Here is a 19561-nt window from a genome sequence, read left to right on the forward strand (position 1 = left end):
CATGAAGAATCTAATAAAAATAGGAAAAAATAAGTCACATTTACTTACAGTGCTTGAATTTTGAATGCTAAAGGACTCCTGAAAGACAATGGCAGTCATCTTTGTGTCACGTCTCAAATGTTCAAGTCAGTGAAGCTTACACAATCCACTTACGCGCTCTTCCCGCCCCTCGGCGAGGATAACAACGATCCTTCCTTGCCGCCTGCGGCCAGTTCTGCCCATGCGCTGTATGAGGCGAATTGGGCTCTTCTGGGCGTCAAAGCATATGATAAGATCAACTTCCCCTATATCCAAGCCTTCTTCTCCAACACAGGTGGAAACCAGCGTGTTATACCCGCCGTCACGGAACCGCCTCACCACCTCAAACACAAGCAACTCAAAAAGTCACGGCATGGGACTACCACAGAGTCACAGACTTTGCATACATTTTTGCTCATCTTGAAAGGGTGAAATTAGATTTTAAAGCATTAAAATGGGAGTGGGATACCGAGAAATGGGAGTGGGGAGGAGGAGTCATAAATGACAAAATAAGCCAAAAGACGACGAGAGCACTGATGAGACAGAAAGCACAGCCTCGACTCCTTTGTTTAGTAATTACTATCACTGCTAATGGCTTTACGTTTCTCAGTCTTTACTGACCTCAGCCCTGGTCAGTCTGAGGATGACCAGGTTTCACTTTTAGCATCGCTGAAAGGAGAAGAGGGCAAGTGAAAAGTCTGAGGCAATGACTCCTATTCATCACATCTCAGAACTAAAAGTATTGTTAGCTGTATCTAAACTAGGTATATAGTCCCAGCATGGCAGTGCTCTCCTTACTCCCGGCACTCAGGAGGCTGAGGGATCTATGAGTTGCAGACCAGCTAGGGCTACCAAGTAAGAGCCTGTCTCTACATAAATATGCAAATCAGAAAGAATGTCTCAGGCCTGAAAGATGGTCAACATGTAAGGTCACTCTCCAGCAAGCCACATGACCCGAGTGTGATCTCTGGGATGGTAGAAAGACCTGACATCCTCAGACTGTCCTCTGACTTCTACACAAAGCCGTGACACAAATGAGCCCCCATCACAGGAAATAACGAAATGGGATAAAAGGTTTAAAATAAGGGCTAGAGAAATGGTCCAGCAATGAAAAGCCTGCAGAAGGCCCAGGTTTGGTTCCCAGCACCCACATCGAGATGGCTCACAGGCATCTGACACCGACTTTTGACCTCTACTTTGATCATAAGCACAACCCCCTGATACACCCCATACACTTGAAAATAAAAAAACAAAAAAAATTTGTAAAAATATTAAAAATAATATTCTATTACTCCTAGACCTCTACCACTGTGGGGGTAAACACAGGCCACATGCTAGATATACAAGAATAGACTCATTCAGGTGTAAGGGAAGTCCTAACACTTGAGGGTAGAGACAGGAACATCTGTAGGCCACAGCCAACCTCAACTATATGAACTCCTATGTAAAAACACCAAACTAATGAAATGAATGAATAAATCTTTCAAAACTATATAAAACTCATTACCTGATATTTTGAAGCATGCTTATTTTTATATGCATATTAATTTTAAAGTTATCTCTTTTGTTGTTGCTGGGGTTTTTGTTTTTGTTTTGCTTTGTTTTGTTTTGCTTTGTTTTTGAGACAATCTTGCTATATAGCTCTGGCTGGCCTGGAACATGTTATGTAAACCAGGCTAGCCCTGAACTCAGAGAATGCCTGTCTTTGCCCCCTCTGTGTCGGGATTGAAGGCATGCACCACCAGGACCTGCTTATAAAATTATCTTTAAGTAACCAATTATAAGATGGGTTCTAACACAGCTAATCCATTCTATTTTTATTTTATCACCTACAAAATTCATAATTAATTACCTCTAGCTGCTCCTTCTGGGTAAAGCCTTTTGTGTTCTTCCCTGAGCCGTGGCCAACAAACGTCATCACTCTAATGAGCGGCTGGTGCCGGGAAAGCATTTCCGCAATTTCCTCCACACTGTCTCGGAACGAGGAGAAGATCATAACTCTGGTCTCGTGGCACTTTGTTTCAGTGGTGTTTTTAGCTGTGCAACAGGAAATACTTTACGTTTTTAAAAAAAGGTATTTTAAAGCTAAGAAAACACTTCAGGGGCTGGAGAGATGGCTTAGAGGTTAAGAAAACTGACTGTTCTTCCAGAGGTCCTGAGTTCAATTCCCAGCAACCACATGGTGGCTCACAACCATCTATAATGAGGTCTGATGTCTTCTTCTGGCATGTAGGCAGACATGTAAACTAACATTGTGTACAAAATAAATAAATAAATAAATAAATTTTTTTAAAAAGAAAACACTTCAGTAGTAGATCTCTAGCGTGTACAGGGCCTTGTGTTCAACCCCCCAGGACCACAGTCAAACAAAACAAAACAGCATTGGAAAGGAACTCCTAGCAAGCAAAGGCCTGAAATTACATACTCACACGTCATTTCAAAAAGTATTTAGGACATTTTGGACTCCCTATTTCTCATTAGTTATCATAAAATAATGATCAAGAAATCAACTCCATACCTGGGCCAATACCTGACTAGTCTGTCAATTCCAGAACATGCACGCAACTTCCCTTTACAAACCCCGCAGACAGAAGCACAGGAGAGCTCCAGCAGACTGCATCAACCTTCCCCATTTTCACTACAGGCCCTGGCGAATGCGGCCAGGGCGCTCCAAACCTACTAGTCCTCCAGCTTCCCCAGGGATGACCATATGCTGCAGCCGATGTTCATTCGGGCACCGCCCTGCAGTGTCGCGGTGCTCAGGAGGGGAGGAATGAACTGGGAGGAGCAACACTTCCTGGCTGTGCCACCTGCTCTCCTGGTGTCTCCAGTGACCCAGAACCACAGCAGTTAATAAATCTACTGAGGCTGCTTGATTCTCTATTTCCCTTGTGCTGCACCCAACTAAACTTTTCATGTCAAACCTTATTTCTCAAATTCCATCATTTCTTTTCATTCCAACCATCCAAACTTTCTCAGAAATTCTAAATACCTTTATCCAGAGTAATTAGAACCCCCTCTTCTCCCTCAAGTTTTAGTTTTTTTCAGTAACTACTTTGCCCTGAAACTGTTACTCACCATTCCATGACCTGAAGTGTTCAATTATAACTTCCTCCAGTTTCTTTAACTTTGGATGACTATAGAAAAATGTTTTCTCTTTATTTCCTGAAAAGGGACAAAAAAAAACCCATTTTTTTCATATGTTTTTCTGTATCAGTTATGGTCTTTAACTCCTGGAGATCTGCCTGCTTCTGTTCTGAAATATTGGGAATAAAAGTGTACGCCACCGTGATCAACTCATAGTAATTATCTTACTGTGGCGTAACATCTTTTTGAAAACACACGTTAGGGCTGGCAAGGTGGCTCAGCAGGCAAGAGCATATACTGCTCTTGCAGACCTAAGATTAGTTCCCAGCACCCACATCAAACGAGTCACAGCCACCTCTAACTCCAGCTCTAGGAGGGGCCCTATATCTCTGGCCTCCACTGGTACAGGCACATGCACGCATATGTGTACACATACACACATGCGTGGGCACACACAATTAAAAGTAATAAAAATAAATCTAAAACAAAGACAAAAACACATTAAAACTTGAAATTTGCAAGCCAGGTAGTGGTGGCACTTTAAACCTAGTACTCAGGAAGCAGAGGCAGGCAGTTCTTCTGTGAATTTGAGGCCAGCCTGATCTACAGAGCAAGTTCCAGGACAGCCAAGCTTACAGAGAAACCCTGTCTTGAAAAGCAAAACTAAATAAATAAATGATGGTGTGGTGGTACGCAGTTGTAATCTCAGCACTTAGAAGGTAGCAGGAGCCTCAGTGAACCCTGCCTCAAAACAGGCCCCAAACACAAAATCCTTATTTTTTGCCTGTCAAACATAAATGCCCTCTTGATAGCACGTAAGTGTAAATAACAACTTCAATTTTCATGAAAATTCCATTCTGAGAGAGAATTCAAATGGACTCAGCAAAGTAAAAGGGAAAAAAATATTTTAGTTAAACCATATTTCAATGTTAAGTAGTTCTGAGAATTTTCACAACCAGTAACTACTACGGATGTTTGTTACTTACTTAGTATATTAGTCCTATACAAATTTGTATTCATCAAATATCCTAACTTCCTTACTTCCTTAACAGAAACACTGCTGCACTTAACAGGCAGGCCGCTGCTGCACAAGAGGAAAGCACAGATGAGTGTACACAGGGAAGTTTCAACACCATCTTAACTGAGGAAAATATAAATAGTGCTTGTTTTTTTCTGAAGGGGTCTTGCTATGCCGCCTAGGCGGCCTAAAATCTTGGGCTGCCGAGATCCTACCTCGGTCTCCCAAGCAGCCATCACTGTACTCAGTTAAATACCAACTATCCCGTGAAGCACCGCACCTTTCTGGAGGGCCAGAGTATTGCTGGCTGCAGGATCTCGCACGTGGGCAAACATACTCTCCAGGCGACTGTAGAGCTGCATGAAGTCCTCGTTGCGGCCGAGCTCGTTTTTTGCCCGTGTCATTCCTTTAGAAAGCAGGAAAAAGTTTAGCAAGTAGACAAGAGCCAAGGTGTCGACATCTGTTGCTTATTAAAAAGAAATTAAATTTTAACTATGAAGGCAAAATTACCAAATTTTAACATGAAAGTCAAGAATTTCCTCTAGCTGAACATTTTTGTTTGTTTGTTTGAGACAGGGTTTCTCTGTATAGTCCTATCCTGGACCAGGTCAGCCTCAAGTTCTGAGAATCACCTGCCTCTGTCTCTCAAGTGCTGGGATTAAAGGCTTGCACTACCACTACCTAGCCTAGTTCCACATTTATAATGCACTATTTTCTAGCAAACTGACAAAAATAATGAAGTATGAACTTCATTTCATTAGTCCATTGTGCTGTGGGATAATGTTCTTGTACACTGTAAAGATTCATCACTCGTATAGGTTTAATAAACTTTGATAGTACAGGTGGGCCAATCAGATTAGGAGAACTCTGGGAAGAGGAAAGGTTCAGTCTGTAGCCACCAGCCAGATGCAAAGGAAGTAAAATGAGAATGCCTTACTGAGAAAAGGTACCAAGCCACATGGCTAAACATAGACAGGAATTATGGGTTAATTTAAGCTGTAAGAGCTAGTTAATAACAAGCCTGAGCTAATAGGCCAAATAGTTTAATGTAAGCCTCTGTGTGTTTCTTTGGGACTGAACAGCTGTGGGACTGGGTGAGACAGACTACACTATTGCTTTTAAAAACAAAGTATTTAAAGTTAGCTCTAGTTACACAGTGATATAATGATTCCTAAGAACACTATGGTATACCCAGAGTCAGAGCATTGCTCAGCCTTCATCAGAGAAGCTTCCTCTTGCAGTAGATGGGAACTAACACTGAGACCTACAGCTGGACAACTTGAGGAGAATCAAAGACCTTGGAATAGTCAGTCCTAAATGAGATGTGGAAGAGGAGGCAGAAAGAGTGTAAGAGCAGAGAGGATGGAGGACACCAAGAAAACAAGGCCCTCTGATCACAACAGGACTGACACACACAAACTCACGCAGTGCTGAGGGGGGAAGTGGACACAAGCTCCCACCCCTAGCCTAGAAGTAACCTCTAACTGACAACAGCTTGCAATGGAGTCTCCCTGGGTATACAAACCACACTTGCAAGACCCCATGCCTACCGATAGATGACCATCACAAAATGAACTCAAAAGTATTTTTGGAGATTTTTGTCTCAGATTGTTTTGTCAGGGTATTTTTTTGCCTTACTGGTGTTTTGCTTGTATATAGCTTCTGATTTTGTGTGTTTATGGGTTTTCTTTTTGTGTGTATATGTGTTTCTCATTCTTTTTGTTTGTTTGTTTTTGTTTTTTTTAAATATTTATTTATTTATTTATTATGTATACAATATTCTTTCTGTGTGTATGCCTGCAAGCCAGAAGAGGGCACCAGATCTCCTTACAGATGGTTGTGAGCCACCATGTGGTTGCTGGGAATTGAACTCAGGACCTTTGGAAGAGCAGGCAATGCTCTTAACCTCTGAGCCATCTCTCCAGTCCCTGTTTGTTTGTTTTTTTTTTAAATTTAACTTTTATTCTTTTTTTTTCCTGTTTTCTAAAGAGAGAGAGAGAGAGAACGAGTAGGGTTGGGTCAGTGGGGAGGATCTGGAGAAAATGAAGGAGAGGAAACAGTGATCACAATATATTGCATGAAAAAAACTTATTTTCAATAGAAGTTAATTCAAGTTTAAGTTGAGTCAAACTTCTCACCACCTAGAATCAGAGTAACATTTCACTATTTCTTTAAAATAATTTCTTTTAACTTACCCTTTGTTCCATCCATGATTCCAGAAAGGAAGAAATATAATGATCGCATTCCCATTTGCTGCAGTAACTCATATCCATGATACAAACTAATACAGGTGGCAAACTCTCCCTCAATTATGCCTTGAATTCCCTGAAAGAAACATGTTAAATTTAACCAGAGAAGAAAATGAAGATACACCCTCCATGCCATTGTTATGGTCACACAGGTTCAAAGGACAGGAATAACCAGCCCTTTACACTGGTTATGACTCGATGGCTGTGCTGAGGGTTGAGTTACAGGACGGGGCTGTGAAGTAAGTAAGAAAATCAACAAGAAACCAGTATTTATCACTTATCTTCATGGATAAATTATTTGCAATATATAGGTTCACGTGCTCTTTCAGAGCCATCAATAATTATCTATCATAGGTCAAGCACTGAGGCAAATATATACGAGATATGATGGAAATGAAGAACTGGACAGACTAAGCTTCATGAAAGACAAGAATTTTGTTTTGTTAATCTGTGTGTGTGTATGCATGCTCATGCGTGCACATGAGTGTATCACAGGCTCTTGCTATGTGGACTCAAGCTGGCCTAGAATTCAGTATATAGGCCAATCTGGCTTCAAACTCAAGGCAATCCTCCTGCCTTTGTCTACGAAGTACTGGGATTGCAGATATGTGCCACCCAGATAGGACAGATATTCAGAGTGTTTAATGCCAAGAAAACATGTCATCACAGTCATACTGGATGTTAGGCTGTGCTCTAAGTCTATTCCTATACAAACTTATTTAATCTTAGCACCGCAGGGACAGGTCCTGCTATGGCCACTTTACAGAAATGAAGAGGGACATCTGTAGGGGCTTTGAAAGCTCACTGAGACTTACTTTTCTATAGCTGACAAAGACATTATTTCTTCCTTCCTCTTTCCCACCCTTCTGTCCTTTCTTCCTTCCACTTACCTACTTTGTTTGTTTGAGTCAGGGCTCCCCAACTGCAGCCTAGGCTGTCTCAGAACTCTGAGCAACCCCACAATCTTCCTGCCTCAACCTCCCCAATGATGAAATTATGCGCGTCAGTTACCACATCCAACTCAATCCACCTTTTCCCCCTCGCTTCTTGCTATAACATTACAAACTAGTCCCACGTGGTCACATTTACATTAATGCCCTCCAATCCCTGTCTCAGCTGCATCAGTTTCTGTCCTCTTTCAATTGCCTCTGGACCTTGTATATGGATTTATTCTCAGTTCAAAGGACTCAGCCTGTTAGTATGGTGAACGTATCTTCTGACTTTAGACATAGTCTGATAGAAATTTTCCTATCCATCCATTATTTTCCTAGTAAGATTAAACAAGAAGCATGTGGGCCAGCATTATGGCCCAGAAGCTAAAGGTACCGGCCATGAAGACTAATGCCTGAGTTCAAACCCTAAGCCCACACAGCAGAAGAGAACTTTACTCTCACAGCTGTCCTCTGGTCTCCACACACGCCCTGGCATACACGTGCCCATAGACACACACAGGTACACACACACACACACACACACACACACACACACAAATCAATCAATTAATAAACAAACATATATGCAAACAAATACGTAAGTGTAACTGTATTTCTTTTTTTCTTTTCTTTCTTTCTTTCTTTCTTTCTTTCTTTCTTTTTTTTTTTTTTTAAGAAGCTTATTAGAATGTTTCCCACGACTTCTGGTATCAAGAACTGGACTAGCCAGGTGGTGGTGCATGCCTTTAATCCCAACACCCAGGAGGCAGAGCCAGGAGGATCTCTGTGAGTTCGAGATCAGCCTTGTCTACAAGAGTTAATTCCAGAACAGGCTCCAAAGCTACAGAGAAAACAAAGCCTGTCTTGAAAAAAAAAACAAATAAATAAATAAATAAACAAATAAATCAAGAATTGGACTAAATTTCCAGGCAGTGGTGGTGCATACCTTTAATCCCAGCACTCAGGATGTTGAGGCAGGAGGATCTCTGTGAGTTTGAGGCCAGCCTGGTCTACAGAGCTAATTCTAAACAAGGAAACTCTGTAAACAAACAAACCAACAACAGAAAAGAATTGGACTAAATGCTGTGGCCGAAAGTTTTAATGAGAAGTAAACCAGAAGACTATTTGTACACACAAGGAGGCCAGAGGACAGCCCTACTTCCATCACACGGTCTCCACAACTGAACTGGGGTCATCAGGCTTGGTGGCAAGTGCTGCTACCAGCTGCTGAGCCATCTCCTTGCCTCTGCTTTTTTTTTTTAAAAGGCTGTTCTTGATCTCAGCAATTCTCTCACCTCAGCTTCCCAAATATAAGAGTTACAAACATGAACCACCATACTTGCAATAAATGATATGCAAATTCTTATTGAACTAATTAATATAAACCTAAGAATTTATCATTTACGTTTATCAGGCACTCAGTAAAGAGCTAATCAGTCACAAAAATTTATTTTAAAATACGTACCACAATATTTGGGGATGGGTTCTTCCTAAACTGATCTCTTGCGAGAATTATCTGGTATTTTGTTAGATTGGGGATGTCTCTTTTCATCAAAACATTTCTCTGAATCAAACAACTGGCAAATGTTTCCAAAATCTGCAAATTTAAAAGAAAGTTTGTTCCAAGATGACTTTTAAAGCCTTTTTCAACTACAATGACTTTGTCATAAATTAAAAGATTTTTTATTTAATATACCATGAAATTAACTTTTAAATAAGCACAAAATATCAAAATTCCACAGCACTGGCATTTATATCAAGGCACCATTCACCTAAGAGTTAGCAGAAGCATGTATTCAATTATATTCAACTATAATTTCACACTATATTTATTTCTTTTCATTTCCTTTTCAGCACTTGGGGTTGAATGCAGAATGCAAAGTCCTGCACAAGCCAGACAGGCAAGTGCTCTACCACTGAACAACACCCCCAACCCTATTTCTTTGTTTTCCTTCCTCCCTCCCCACCCCTTAGACAAGATTCTCAATGCATAACCCTGGCTGGCTCCAAACTTGTTATATAGACTAAGTTGGCCTCAAACTCACTGAGGCCTGCCTTTGCCTCCCAACTGCTTGGACTAAGGTTACGTGGTACCATACATAGCCTACTAGCCTATTTCTAAATCAGGGCTAGCCCAAATTTGAGAAAAGGGAAATTTTACCCCAAAGTGGGAAAAACACGGAAACCATCTTAATCCATGAGGATGAAGGTTTGAAAACACAATTCTCTCCTGTGAGACTGATTATGAAGACAGACAGAACTGCCTCAAGTCAAACTCTAGCAGCCTCTTAATGGCTACAATACTGGTACATGGAACAGGGTCAGACAATTCTTCTTTGTGAGGTGGCTCATGTGTCCACTGCAGGATGCTAGTCACTTTCTGGTCCCTATACACTCAGAGCAGCACTTGATACCCTTTCTCCTCTGTCCCTCTCTCAGGTAAAACACCGATGTGCCAAGATATTGCCAGACAACATCTGATGAGGAAAATCACTTCCATTTGAGAACCATATTATAAGAATATTATAAACAAACTTCTGCCGGCACCCAGAGGCGGAAGCAGGAAGACCTCGGTAAGTTCCAGGCAAGCCTGGTCTACACATCAAGTTCTAGGACAGCCAAGGCTACATGAAGAGACCTTGTCTCAAACATAAAAAGAAACGTCTGGCTGAATGATGGATAGGTTCATTTGTGAAAACTCAGAGCCACAGTTTGCGGGCAATGCTCTTATATACACTGATGCATGTATGCATTATATACTGTGTGTTTATATACACCATGCATGTGTGCATTATATATACCAACGCATGTGTGCATTATATACATCGACACATGTGTGCATTATGTACACTGACGCATGTGTGCATTATATACTGTGTGTTTATGTACACCATGCATGTGTGCATTATATACTGTGTGTTTATATACACCGACACATGTGTGCATTATATACTGTGTGCTTTTATACACTGATGCATGTGTGCATTTCATACTGTGTGCTTATGTACACCGATGCATGTATGCATTATATACTGTGTGCTTTTATACACCGATGCATGTGTGCATTATATACTGTGTGCTTTTATACACCGATGCATGTGTGCATTATATACTGTGTGCTTTTATACACTGATGCATGTGTGCATTTCATACTGTGTGCTTATGTACACCGATGCATGTGTGCATTTCATACTGAAGTTCAGAGGTTCACTCAAAAAAATATACAATCAGTCCAGGTGTAGTGGCAGAAGCCTTTAATCCCAGCACCATTAGTCCCAGCAGAGGCAGGCAGATCTCTGAGTTCAAGGCCAGCCTGGACTATAGACCAAGTTCCAGGACAGTTAAGGCTACATAAAGAAACTCTTGTCTTGAAAAATCAGTATATAAATATCATCTCACAAAGCCCCAACCATAGACAAAGAACTACAGGCAACTAAGGAATGCTGAACAAACAGAAATAATCTTCCCCAGGGAAGAGCACACCAACTGGTTATCTAACACCAAATGGTCAGCCCTGAAGACATATACACACAAGTAACACTATACAGATTGAGCAGGATGTATTTATACATCAAATGTATTTAGACACTTAGGAATATTCTCTCTCTTTCCTCTCTCTCTCTACCACATTCTCTGTGGAGGACAAAAAGGTCCTTGTGACATAAACACTAGAGAAGGCAGGGGAAGTTACACACCCAGCTGATCCTCCAAAGGGAGAAGACACCTGGCTGTCCTCCAGAGAAGCTGGGAAAGCCGGAGCCTTTGCTGTCTGATGAGCCCGTATCTCCCAGAATTTCTGTTTTACTTTCAGACCTTTCTCTCCTAAAACCTTGAGCATTACTTCTAGTCTAGAAAAGTCAATCTTGTGAGAGATGTCAATGCAAACATGCAGTGTTACTCATGGGACTGCGTTGTTACCTGGAAACTTTATTCCATGACTGTGCTGTGCTTAAAGACAGCACAAGTAAACGAGCTAATGTCAGACTCTAGAAGTCTTAGCCTAGAACAGTTAACCTAAAATCAGGCTGAACCGTGTTTCATTCTTTCATCATCTGGATCATTATCCTGTAGGCTCTTGGAGATCAGGCTGGCCTTGAACTCACAGAGATCTGCCTGCCTCTGCCTCCTGGGATTAAAGGCATGCGCCAACATCGCCCAGCAATTCCTATAATCTTAATATTCAAGAGGATGAGGCAAGAGGTTCACAAGTCCAAATCCAGCCTAGGCTACATTGTCAGACTCTGTCTCACTAAAGGGAAAAAAAAGGCCCAGAGCCATTTAAATATATGTTCATTAGGCAGACAGTGTCACCCAGCACCACCACATCCAGCTTAAGGCTATTAATCTGTTTTACAAATGGTCCATTTTGCAAATTGAAAAATGGTTTAGTGCATATAAAAATAGGGCTGATTGACCCCAACTTTCAATTTCAGAGATGTTTTTCAACTTCATAAATATACGAAATGCTGTATACACACTCTGCTATATTCTAACTGAAATAATTCCATCCCCGGTTCATTTATCAGAACTCCAAACTGAAGGAAACGGCTTACCTGGATGTACGTCTTTTGGATGGCTCCAAGTTCTTCCCCCAGGGGAACAACAAGCTTCTCTACTCGTCTTTCATGAGAGTAAGGCAAAATATCCAGAGAGTCTTCAGAACGAAGCTCCACCTTCCCAATCAGGAGGTTAGTAATCACCTGTTGCACAGCCTATGTGGAATCAGAAGTATGGGTATAAGTTAGATAGCACACTGAGTTATAAATCTGAAGCTAGGCTGGGCAGTGGTGGCACTAGCCTTTAATTCTAGCACTTAGGAGGCAGAGGCAGGCAGATCTCTGTGAGTTTGAGACCAGCCTGGTCTACAAGAGCTAGTTCCCAGGACAGACTCCAAGGCCACAGAGAAACCTTGTCTCAAAAAACAAAAACAAAGCTAGCCTGCTCACAAATTCCTGCATCAAAAACATAATGATACAATGATAAATAAAATACACAGATGATGTCATGCCTTTCTGGGGTCAATTTCCCCCACTTAAAGCTTACAGTGGAACTTAAAACCAATGTATCAGGGGCTGGAGAGATGGCTGGGGGTTAAGAGTACTGAATGCTCTTCCAGAGGACCTGGGTTCAATTTCTAGCACCCACATGGAAGCTCACCGCTGTCTATAACTCCTATTCCAGGGGATCTGATACCCTCATACAAGACATACATGCAGGCAAAACACCAATGTACATAAAAGACAAATTATTTAAAAAAACAAAAACAAAACAAAACAAAAAAACCCAACTGAATCAGAAGACCATAGCACTGACACTGTGATCAGCAGTTAAAGAGAAAAGACAAAAGCCTGGCCCTGGGGGATGCAACTGTATGCTTCACAGAGTCTCAAGACTAAGGTCCGCCTGGCCTTTGTAGTAAGTTCCAACCCAGCCTTGAGTTACAAAGTGAGACTCTGTCTCATAAACATGAAACAAAATGAAAGGAATTCTGACTTAGTTTAACTCAAAAAATACTCTGGGGCAAGAATCACAGCTTAGGGTCTGGAGAAATAGCTCTGTGGTTAAAAATATTGTCTGTTATTCCAAAGGATCCAGGTTCAGTTCCCAGCACTAACAGGACAGCTCACAATTGTCTAGTGATGACAGTTCCAGGGGATAGGCATAAAAGGAGGCAAAACACATATAAAATGATAAAATAATTTTGCAAACCAAGAACCACATGTCCATCACCTTTGTTCCTACGTCCTGGCATAGTGCCAAATACACCCGCTCTACTTACTGTATGAGGTCCATGGATTGAAGACCTACATCTACAACCATTTAATAAAACCAAGAGTCAGGGTCTTATTGTGCAGCTCTGGCTGACCTGGAACTTATTACATAGACCAGATTGGCCTCAGACTCATGGAGATCTGCCTGCTTCTACTTCCTCAGTGCTGGAACTAAAGGCATGTACAAAACCACACCCAGCAATATTTATATATCATTCATTCAAGAATTATCTTGTTGTCATCCCATAATCAATCAATCAATCAATCAATCTCTATCTCTCTCACTCTCGTTCTCTTTTATTTTTTTGAGACAGTCTCATTGTAGCTTGGATTAGCTTGGATTAGCTTGGGAGAGGCAAAGCAATCTTAGGAAGCATCAACGGATAAAGAAGCACTAAGAAGGCAGGATGCTAAGCAGTAGAGCTCAGAATCTGATCCAGGGGACTAGGGTATTGCTCAAGTGGCAGGCAGCACGGAGAGCATGAAGCCCAGGTTCAATTTCCTGTACCAAGTGCGACAAAGCACATTCTACTACTGCCCAGAGACCCTTGGAGACACGGTGGATCCCATGGTCAGATTAGAGAAAACACTAACTGAGCAGCAAGATTTTCTGATGCAGAATTTTATTTTTTAAAGCAACAAACAGGTGGCCAGGAGGGCAGAGGCAGGCAGATCTCTGTGAGTTCAAGGCCAGCCTGGTCTACAAGAGCTAGTTCCAGAATAGGCTCCAAAGCTGCAGAGAAACCCTATCTCGGGGGTGGTGGTGGTGGGGGACAACAGGTGGTGTGCTGATAACAGACACAGGAAGCATTTAAAAATGTCCCCAGTGGGCAAAGCTGGGAAAACTGACAACAGAATAATGCCTGATGTAGTTCACAGAAACACAATAATATACATTAATGCACATGGACATAAAGAAGTGAATAAATAAACAGGATCTTGAGAGAACGTGGATCTTTATTGCAGAAGCCACACTGCAAATGCAACTAGGAACACTGAAGTGGGAGAGGAGTTGTCCTAGCATGCATGGTGACTTGGTTCATCCCCAACACAGCATAAACATAGGCCTGGTGATGCATGTTTATAGTCTCAGCACTCAGAAGTAGGGGCAGAAGGATAAGAGTTCAAGGTCATCCTTGACTATGCAGGGAGTTCAAGGCCACCCTGGTCTAGGCCCTATCTCAAATTTTTTAAAAAAAAAAAATTAAAGAAACTGGGGAAAGGAAATAAATGACAAAAATGCAAATGATAAAGCAATAACTGCTGTAGCTAAAACTATAATTAGGGGCTAATAGGATATCTGCATACTTTCAGCAACTCTCCACACAAGGTAAGAAGGTAGGTTTACAATGCAGACGACCAGAACATATCACTTTAACCAAGCCAAGATCAGCAGCACCAGAAGAAGACTAGGCACAGCATTTATTATTCCTTGCTAGGCTATGCTGAGAACAGTTCTGAGTCATTTCTAGAACATTCTTGCAAAAATCGAGTAATATTAGTTCATCACATAAAGAACCAGACAGACCAAAATTGAGTGATATTCCATAAAAATAACTGACTGGTTCGTACTCTTCAGAAGCATAAGGAAAGTCTTATTAGAACAGGCGTGAAGGGCATAAAGGGACGTCGTGTCCAACTGCAGTGTGGGATCCTAGATCACAATTGGGAGCGCAAAGGGGCATGGGGTGGGGGTGGAGGCACACTGGGAAAATGAAGATCTGCAGAGGACTTAAGAGTTTGTCAGTTTTAATGCTATGGTTTAAATGTCCAGTTCTCTCAGGGGAAGCAAGGTGAAGGTCATAAGCATTTCAACTTTGACACATCATCTCGATGCCAAGATACTCAGGAGGCTAACACAAGGATGGGACATGCTTGGCTACTTTCTTAGCAAGAGCACAACTCAATATAGATTAAAAAGAGGCTAGGAACACGGGGGGGGGGCAGGAAAGCATTGACAAAGCATGCTTATGGCTCCGGGTTCAAGGTCCAGCCCACCCGTTATACCTGGGACTCAAGTTGGCAGTGGCTACTAAGCTAGAGGCTGAGGCTGAGGCAGAATGATCCCTTGAGCAAGAAGAAGGCCTGCCTGGCAACATGGCCAGAAGTGGTCTTACAGAGGATGAAGTAAAAGAAGGGCAAGGGACAGATGCTACTGATATAAAGAAACTTCTACAGCTGCAGAAATGCCACAGTCCTCACGTCAAACCAGGTAAACACTACAGTGGAAACCTGGCCTGGCCCCATATAAAAATCTGAATTTTCTTAGTAACAACAGAAACTTGTGGTACTCACCTTGATATCACTACCTGGTGTGGCACTAAGAGCCAAGATTCGGAAGTGAGTTGTGTGTTTGACCAGTTCCCTTACAACCTTAAAAAACAACAACAACAAAAAAAATACTTTAATATCATCTGCTCAAAGTGAAAATAACAATGGTTCAGTTAAGCAAAGGTCTTTATGGTCTATTATAGTTATTCCTCCACTGATAATCTGGTGCCTGGAGCTACCATTAATCATTTCAACCCACCAACAACTGATTAGGTTTAATGATTTGCTAGCTGTACTTTTAGTCTATAATGCTTGTGGTCACCAACACATAATAAATAAATCCTTAAAAAAAGATCCTAGACATCACATACAAAGGTGTAACATTAGCCGGGCGGTAGTGGCAAACGCCTTTAATCCCAGCACTCGGGAGGCAGAGGCAGGTGGATCTCAGTGAGTTCAGGGACAGCCAGGGCTGTTACAGAGAAATCGTGTCTCAAAAACGAAACAAAACAAAAACAAACAAAGCCAAGAACCAAGGAAGCTGGACAGGGTGGGGCACACCTATAATCACAGAACTCAGGAGGCTGAGATGGGAGAACTGCCAAAACTCAAGATTAGTGTGGACTACATAATGAGTTCTAGGCCAGCCTGGGCTAGAAATGGAGGTCCAAAAAAAATAGAGAGAAAACCAGAACTGATAAAGGCTTGGGGATGGAACTTAGAGGACAAGCGCTTGCCTAGCATGCACAAGGGAGGCCCCAAGGCTCATCCCCAGCAGGGCAGAAACAAAGACTTTTATGGAGGATAAAATCTCCTCAATTACCGATTCTGTCTTACTGTTTATCTCAGTTTGGTTTTGGTTGCTGTGATGAAAAAGCGACTAAAAGCAACTTTAGGGAGCAAAAGGGTTTATTTCATCTTTACAAGCTTCCGTTGATGGTTGGAATGATGGAGGTCCATTTCACTACAGATGACAAGACAGCAGTCGGGGCAGGAACTGAAGCAGAGACGGTGACGCAGCTTAGGAGGGGTTTGCTTTCTCATACAACTTAGAGCCACCTGCCAGAGGTGGCAGTACTCACAGGGGGCTGGCACCCCACAATAATCATCAATCAAGAAAACAACCCACAGACATGTCCATAGGCCCACTGATGGAGGCAATTCCTTCAATCAAAGGTCCCTCTTTCCAGGTGACTTTACTTTGTGTCAAGCTGGCAAAAACTAGGGTGCTAGAAGTGGGATTGAAGTCCTCGGACACTGAAGGATTAAAAGCAATGGTGTGGCTACCGCAAGGGAGATGTAAACAGATCATTCTTTGGGTTGGTGCTTTAAAAACAAATCCTTCCTAGCCAGGCAGTGAATCCCAGCACTCAGGAGGCAGAGGCAGGTGGATCTCTGTGAGTTTGAGGCCAGTCTGGTCTACAGAGCTGTTACACAGAGAAACTCTGTCTTGAAAAAAAAAAAATCCTTTCTAGGATGAATGTGGTGGGAGCCTTCAACGTCAGCTCTCAGGAAACTGAGGATTACAGCAAGTTCAAGGATAGTTGGGACCACACAGCAAGTCCTAATCTCTAATAAGAATAACAACAAAAAAATTTAAACAAGTTATTGGGGGTGGAGATGAAGGTCAGTAGTGGGCTGCTGAGGCCCAGGGCTCCTTCCCTATTACTTTCAGTAAGAAAGAAATTGCTGTATGAGCACCAGGATTTGTAGTTCTTTCAGTCAATGAAGTCTGGCATCAAGTAACCTTCTGAATCACAACCCCCAAGACATCTACCAAACCGTTACACATGTCAAGTTTTTAATAATTACACTAGCAATACTTTCTATCATTCAGACTTACTCCTGCAAAGGCTCCAAACACTATATGCCTCCTTTACAGAACAGCATTTATTTAACAAAACCATTACCTGGCAGTAAGCGTAGTTTCCAAGGGCCTTATGAGCTTCATCAACCACGAGACACTTTACGTGGGCAGCAGGACAAGTTCCTCTAGTCAGGTCGTTCACCATGACCTGAGGTGTAAGGAAAAGGACCCTCTTGCTGCACCACACCTCCTTCCTGTTGGCAGCTTGGGTTGAACCTATGAAGAAAAGTGACAGAGGAGCAGGGCGTGGGGGCAACTCTCGGTAACCCCATCACTCTGGAGGGGGAGAGGGAGGGGGAGGGGGAGGGGGAGGGAAGGCTCTTTAAGATCGAGGCTAGCCTGTTCTACACATCGAGTTCCAGGCCAGCCAGGGCTATACAGCAAGACCCGCCTCACAACAAAACAGAAGAAAACACACACTAAGATAGTGAATATCTGGAAACTTCAGACTGTCACTGGTAAATTGTAAATAAAAATAACCTGGCCTCTTCTCTGAATATATTCATGCTCTGATACTCCACTTAAGGAGTATCAGAACTGGACAATCCGCTGTACTGTTGCATTTTGGAGCTCTGATGTAATCCAGAGGTCGAAGCAGGTTCTTATCTAAGACGGCAATTATAATGTCTTTAGATAATTTACATAAGATCTCAGGAGAAGCAAATTTTTCAACGGGGAAATCGTTTCTCTATACGATGCCAAGATATACGTTCAGCACAAATGCGCGCACGCACATAACTTTCAAAACTCTGGCAATTTACAAGATATCTCTGAAAGTAACTAAGCAAGTCAATGCATCAGACTTGTCTTTGCTACGAACAGACGGCGTTTTTATGGGAAAGAACGTAAGCTGTACACATCTGCATTGGGGAATTCTTCTGCCTGGATAGTTAATACCACAATAGCCAGCGTTTCCCCCACCCGGGAGCCGAGTTTTTCTCAGATACCTGTCATTTCAGCCATATGAGACTGCGGGATACCCATCACGTGGAAGCAGGCCTCCATCTGCTGTGTCACCAGGGGTTTCGTGGGTGCCATGAAAACTACCTTGCCGGAAGGGAACCAGCGGTAGAAATTATACATGACCACCGCAGCAATGAATGTCTTCCCCAGCCCGGTGGGCAGGCAAACCAGGGTGTTGCAGAAGAGCGCGGTCCGGGAGATGTGCAGCTGGTAGTCGCGCACCGGGCAGTTGGTGGGGTAAATCCACAGGCCGCCCGCGGCCGCGCAGAAGCCGCCGTCCTCGGGATCCAGCTGCCGCTCGGCCTCGTACGCCGCCACCAGCAGCAAGTCGTCATCGTCCTCTTGCAGCGCCTCCGCCACGGCGGGCGAGCGCTCCTGGCCGCAGCCCGCAGCGCCGACGCCGGCGCCTCGCACGAGGCTCGGGCCCCAAGTCTGGAAGAGCGTTCTCTGCCGTCCGCTCATGGTGCCCACCCGCAGCGGGGCTCCGCTGTCCCACACGCCCGGCTGGCAGCGCAACCGCCGCGGCTCGGACGCCCATTAAGCTCCCGTCGGCGACACAGTGAAACCCCCGGGGGCGGGACTGGCCGCAACCCGTCCGGTTGAAAAAGCCGCTGTCTAGTTTGCGGCGGGGATGTGATTGGCTGCCAGTCCGGAAACCTGCTGAAACGCATGCGCATTTCGCGCGGGTGGGAGGTGTCTGAATTTGGTCTCCTCTTGCCTGTTTAAGTTGCCTGTCTAAAGAAAGCGAAGGTGCTCTAACTCTGTATTTATCGGAAAACTAAAACACATAAGATTTTTGTCTTGGGATTTCATTTTCTTCTTCTGCGTGTTTTTGTTTCACACAGACTCTTGCTCTGAGGCCCATTCTAGCCTGGAACTCACTATATAGATCAAAATGACTGTGAACTGGCCATGTCCTGCCTCAGCTTGCAAAGGGCTATGGGGGCTGCCGAGTGCTATGGACATGCATTATGCATCCACAATATTAAATAATAATTACAGGTTTAGAGCAGTAAGCATCCCTGTGCATTTCTGGTAGCCATAGCTTTCTACCTCAGACTTTTGTTACCGGTACAAATCGGTCCAGTCAGTTACTGAAGCAAAGCGCAAGCACATCATATTGCTCTACGCCACCCTCACTGTCGGAAAGAGGTATTTTAAGTGAAGCTAGAGCTTCATTACCGTATTTTATTCAAGTTTCTAAATTCGTTTAGTACACAAACATCTGCCGTTTGGTTTGGGGGCGGTTTGTATTAACCTTAGTGTAAATAATGTTTTGATGGGCAGGACTAAGTCAATTCAGATAAGATTAGGGTAGAACTAGATAAAATGAGATGCAAACCCGAATGCAGTTATTTTCTTTAAACGGATTGCTATCTGTACCT

At 42.9% G+C, this 19561-nt stretch overlaps 1 protein-coding gene across 1 annotated transcript in view; it reads right to left on the bottom strand.

Annotated features, from left to right (window-relative positions):
• The window catches only part of Fancm (FA complementation group M), a 40951-nt gene extending 22212 nt beyond the window's left edge, over positions 1 to 18739 (bottom strand). Inside the window, exons 1-10 of the mRNA XM_087911789.1 lie at positions 18161 to 18739; positions 17257 to 17429; positions 15371 to 15448; positions 11858 to 12016; positions 8770 to 8901; positions 6319 to 6448; positions 4404 to 4529; positions 3097 to 3183; positions 1871 to 2055; positions 154 to 360 (exon numbers count right to left, since the gene is read on the bottom strand). Of these exons, the coding sequence (XP_087767915.1) occupies positions 154 to 360; positions 1871 to 2055; positions 3097 to 3183; positions 4404 to 4529; positions 6319 to 6448; positions 8770 to 8901; positions 11858 to 12016; positions 15371 to 15448; positions 17257 to 17429; positions 18161 to 18638 (1755 nt within the window). The 5' untranslated portion in view covers positions 18639 to 18739. The remainder of the gene's footprint in view (positions 1 to 153; positions 361 to 1870; positions 2056 to 3096; positions 3184 to 4403; positions 4530 to 6318; positions 6449 to 8769; positions 8902 to 11857; positions 12017 to 15370; positions 15449 to 17256; positions 17430 to 18160) is intronic.
• Between the last annotated feature and the right edge of the window lie 822 nt (positions 18740 to 19561).

Source organism: Myodes glareolus, chromosome 11 (genome assembly GCF_982192425.1).
Source record: "Myodes glareolus chromosome 11, mMyoGla1.1, whole genome shotgun sequence".
In the NCBI taxonomy this organism is placed as follows: domain Eukaryota; kingdom Metazoa; phylum Chordata; class Mammalia; order Rodentia; family Cricetidae; genus Myodes; species Myodes glareolus.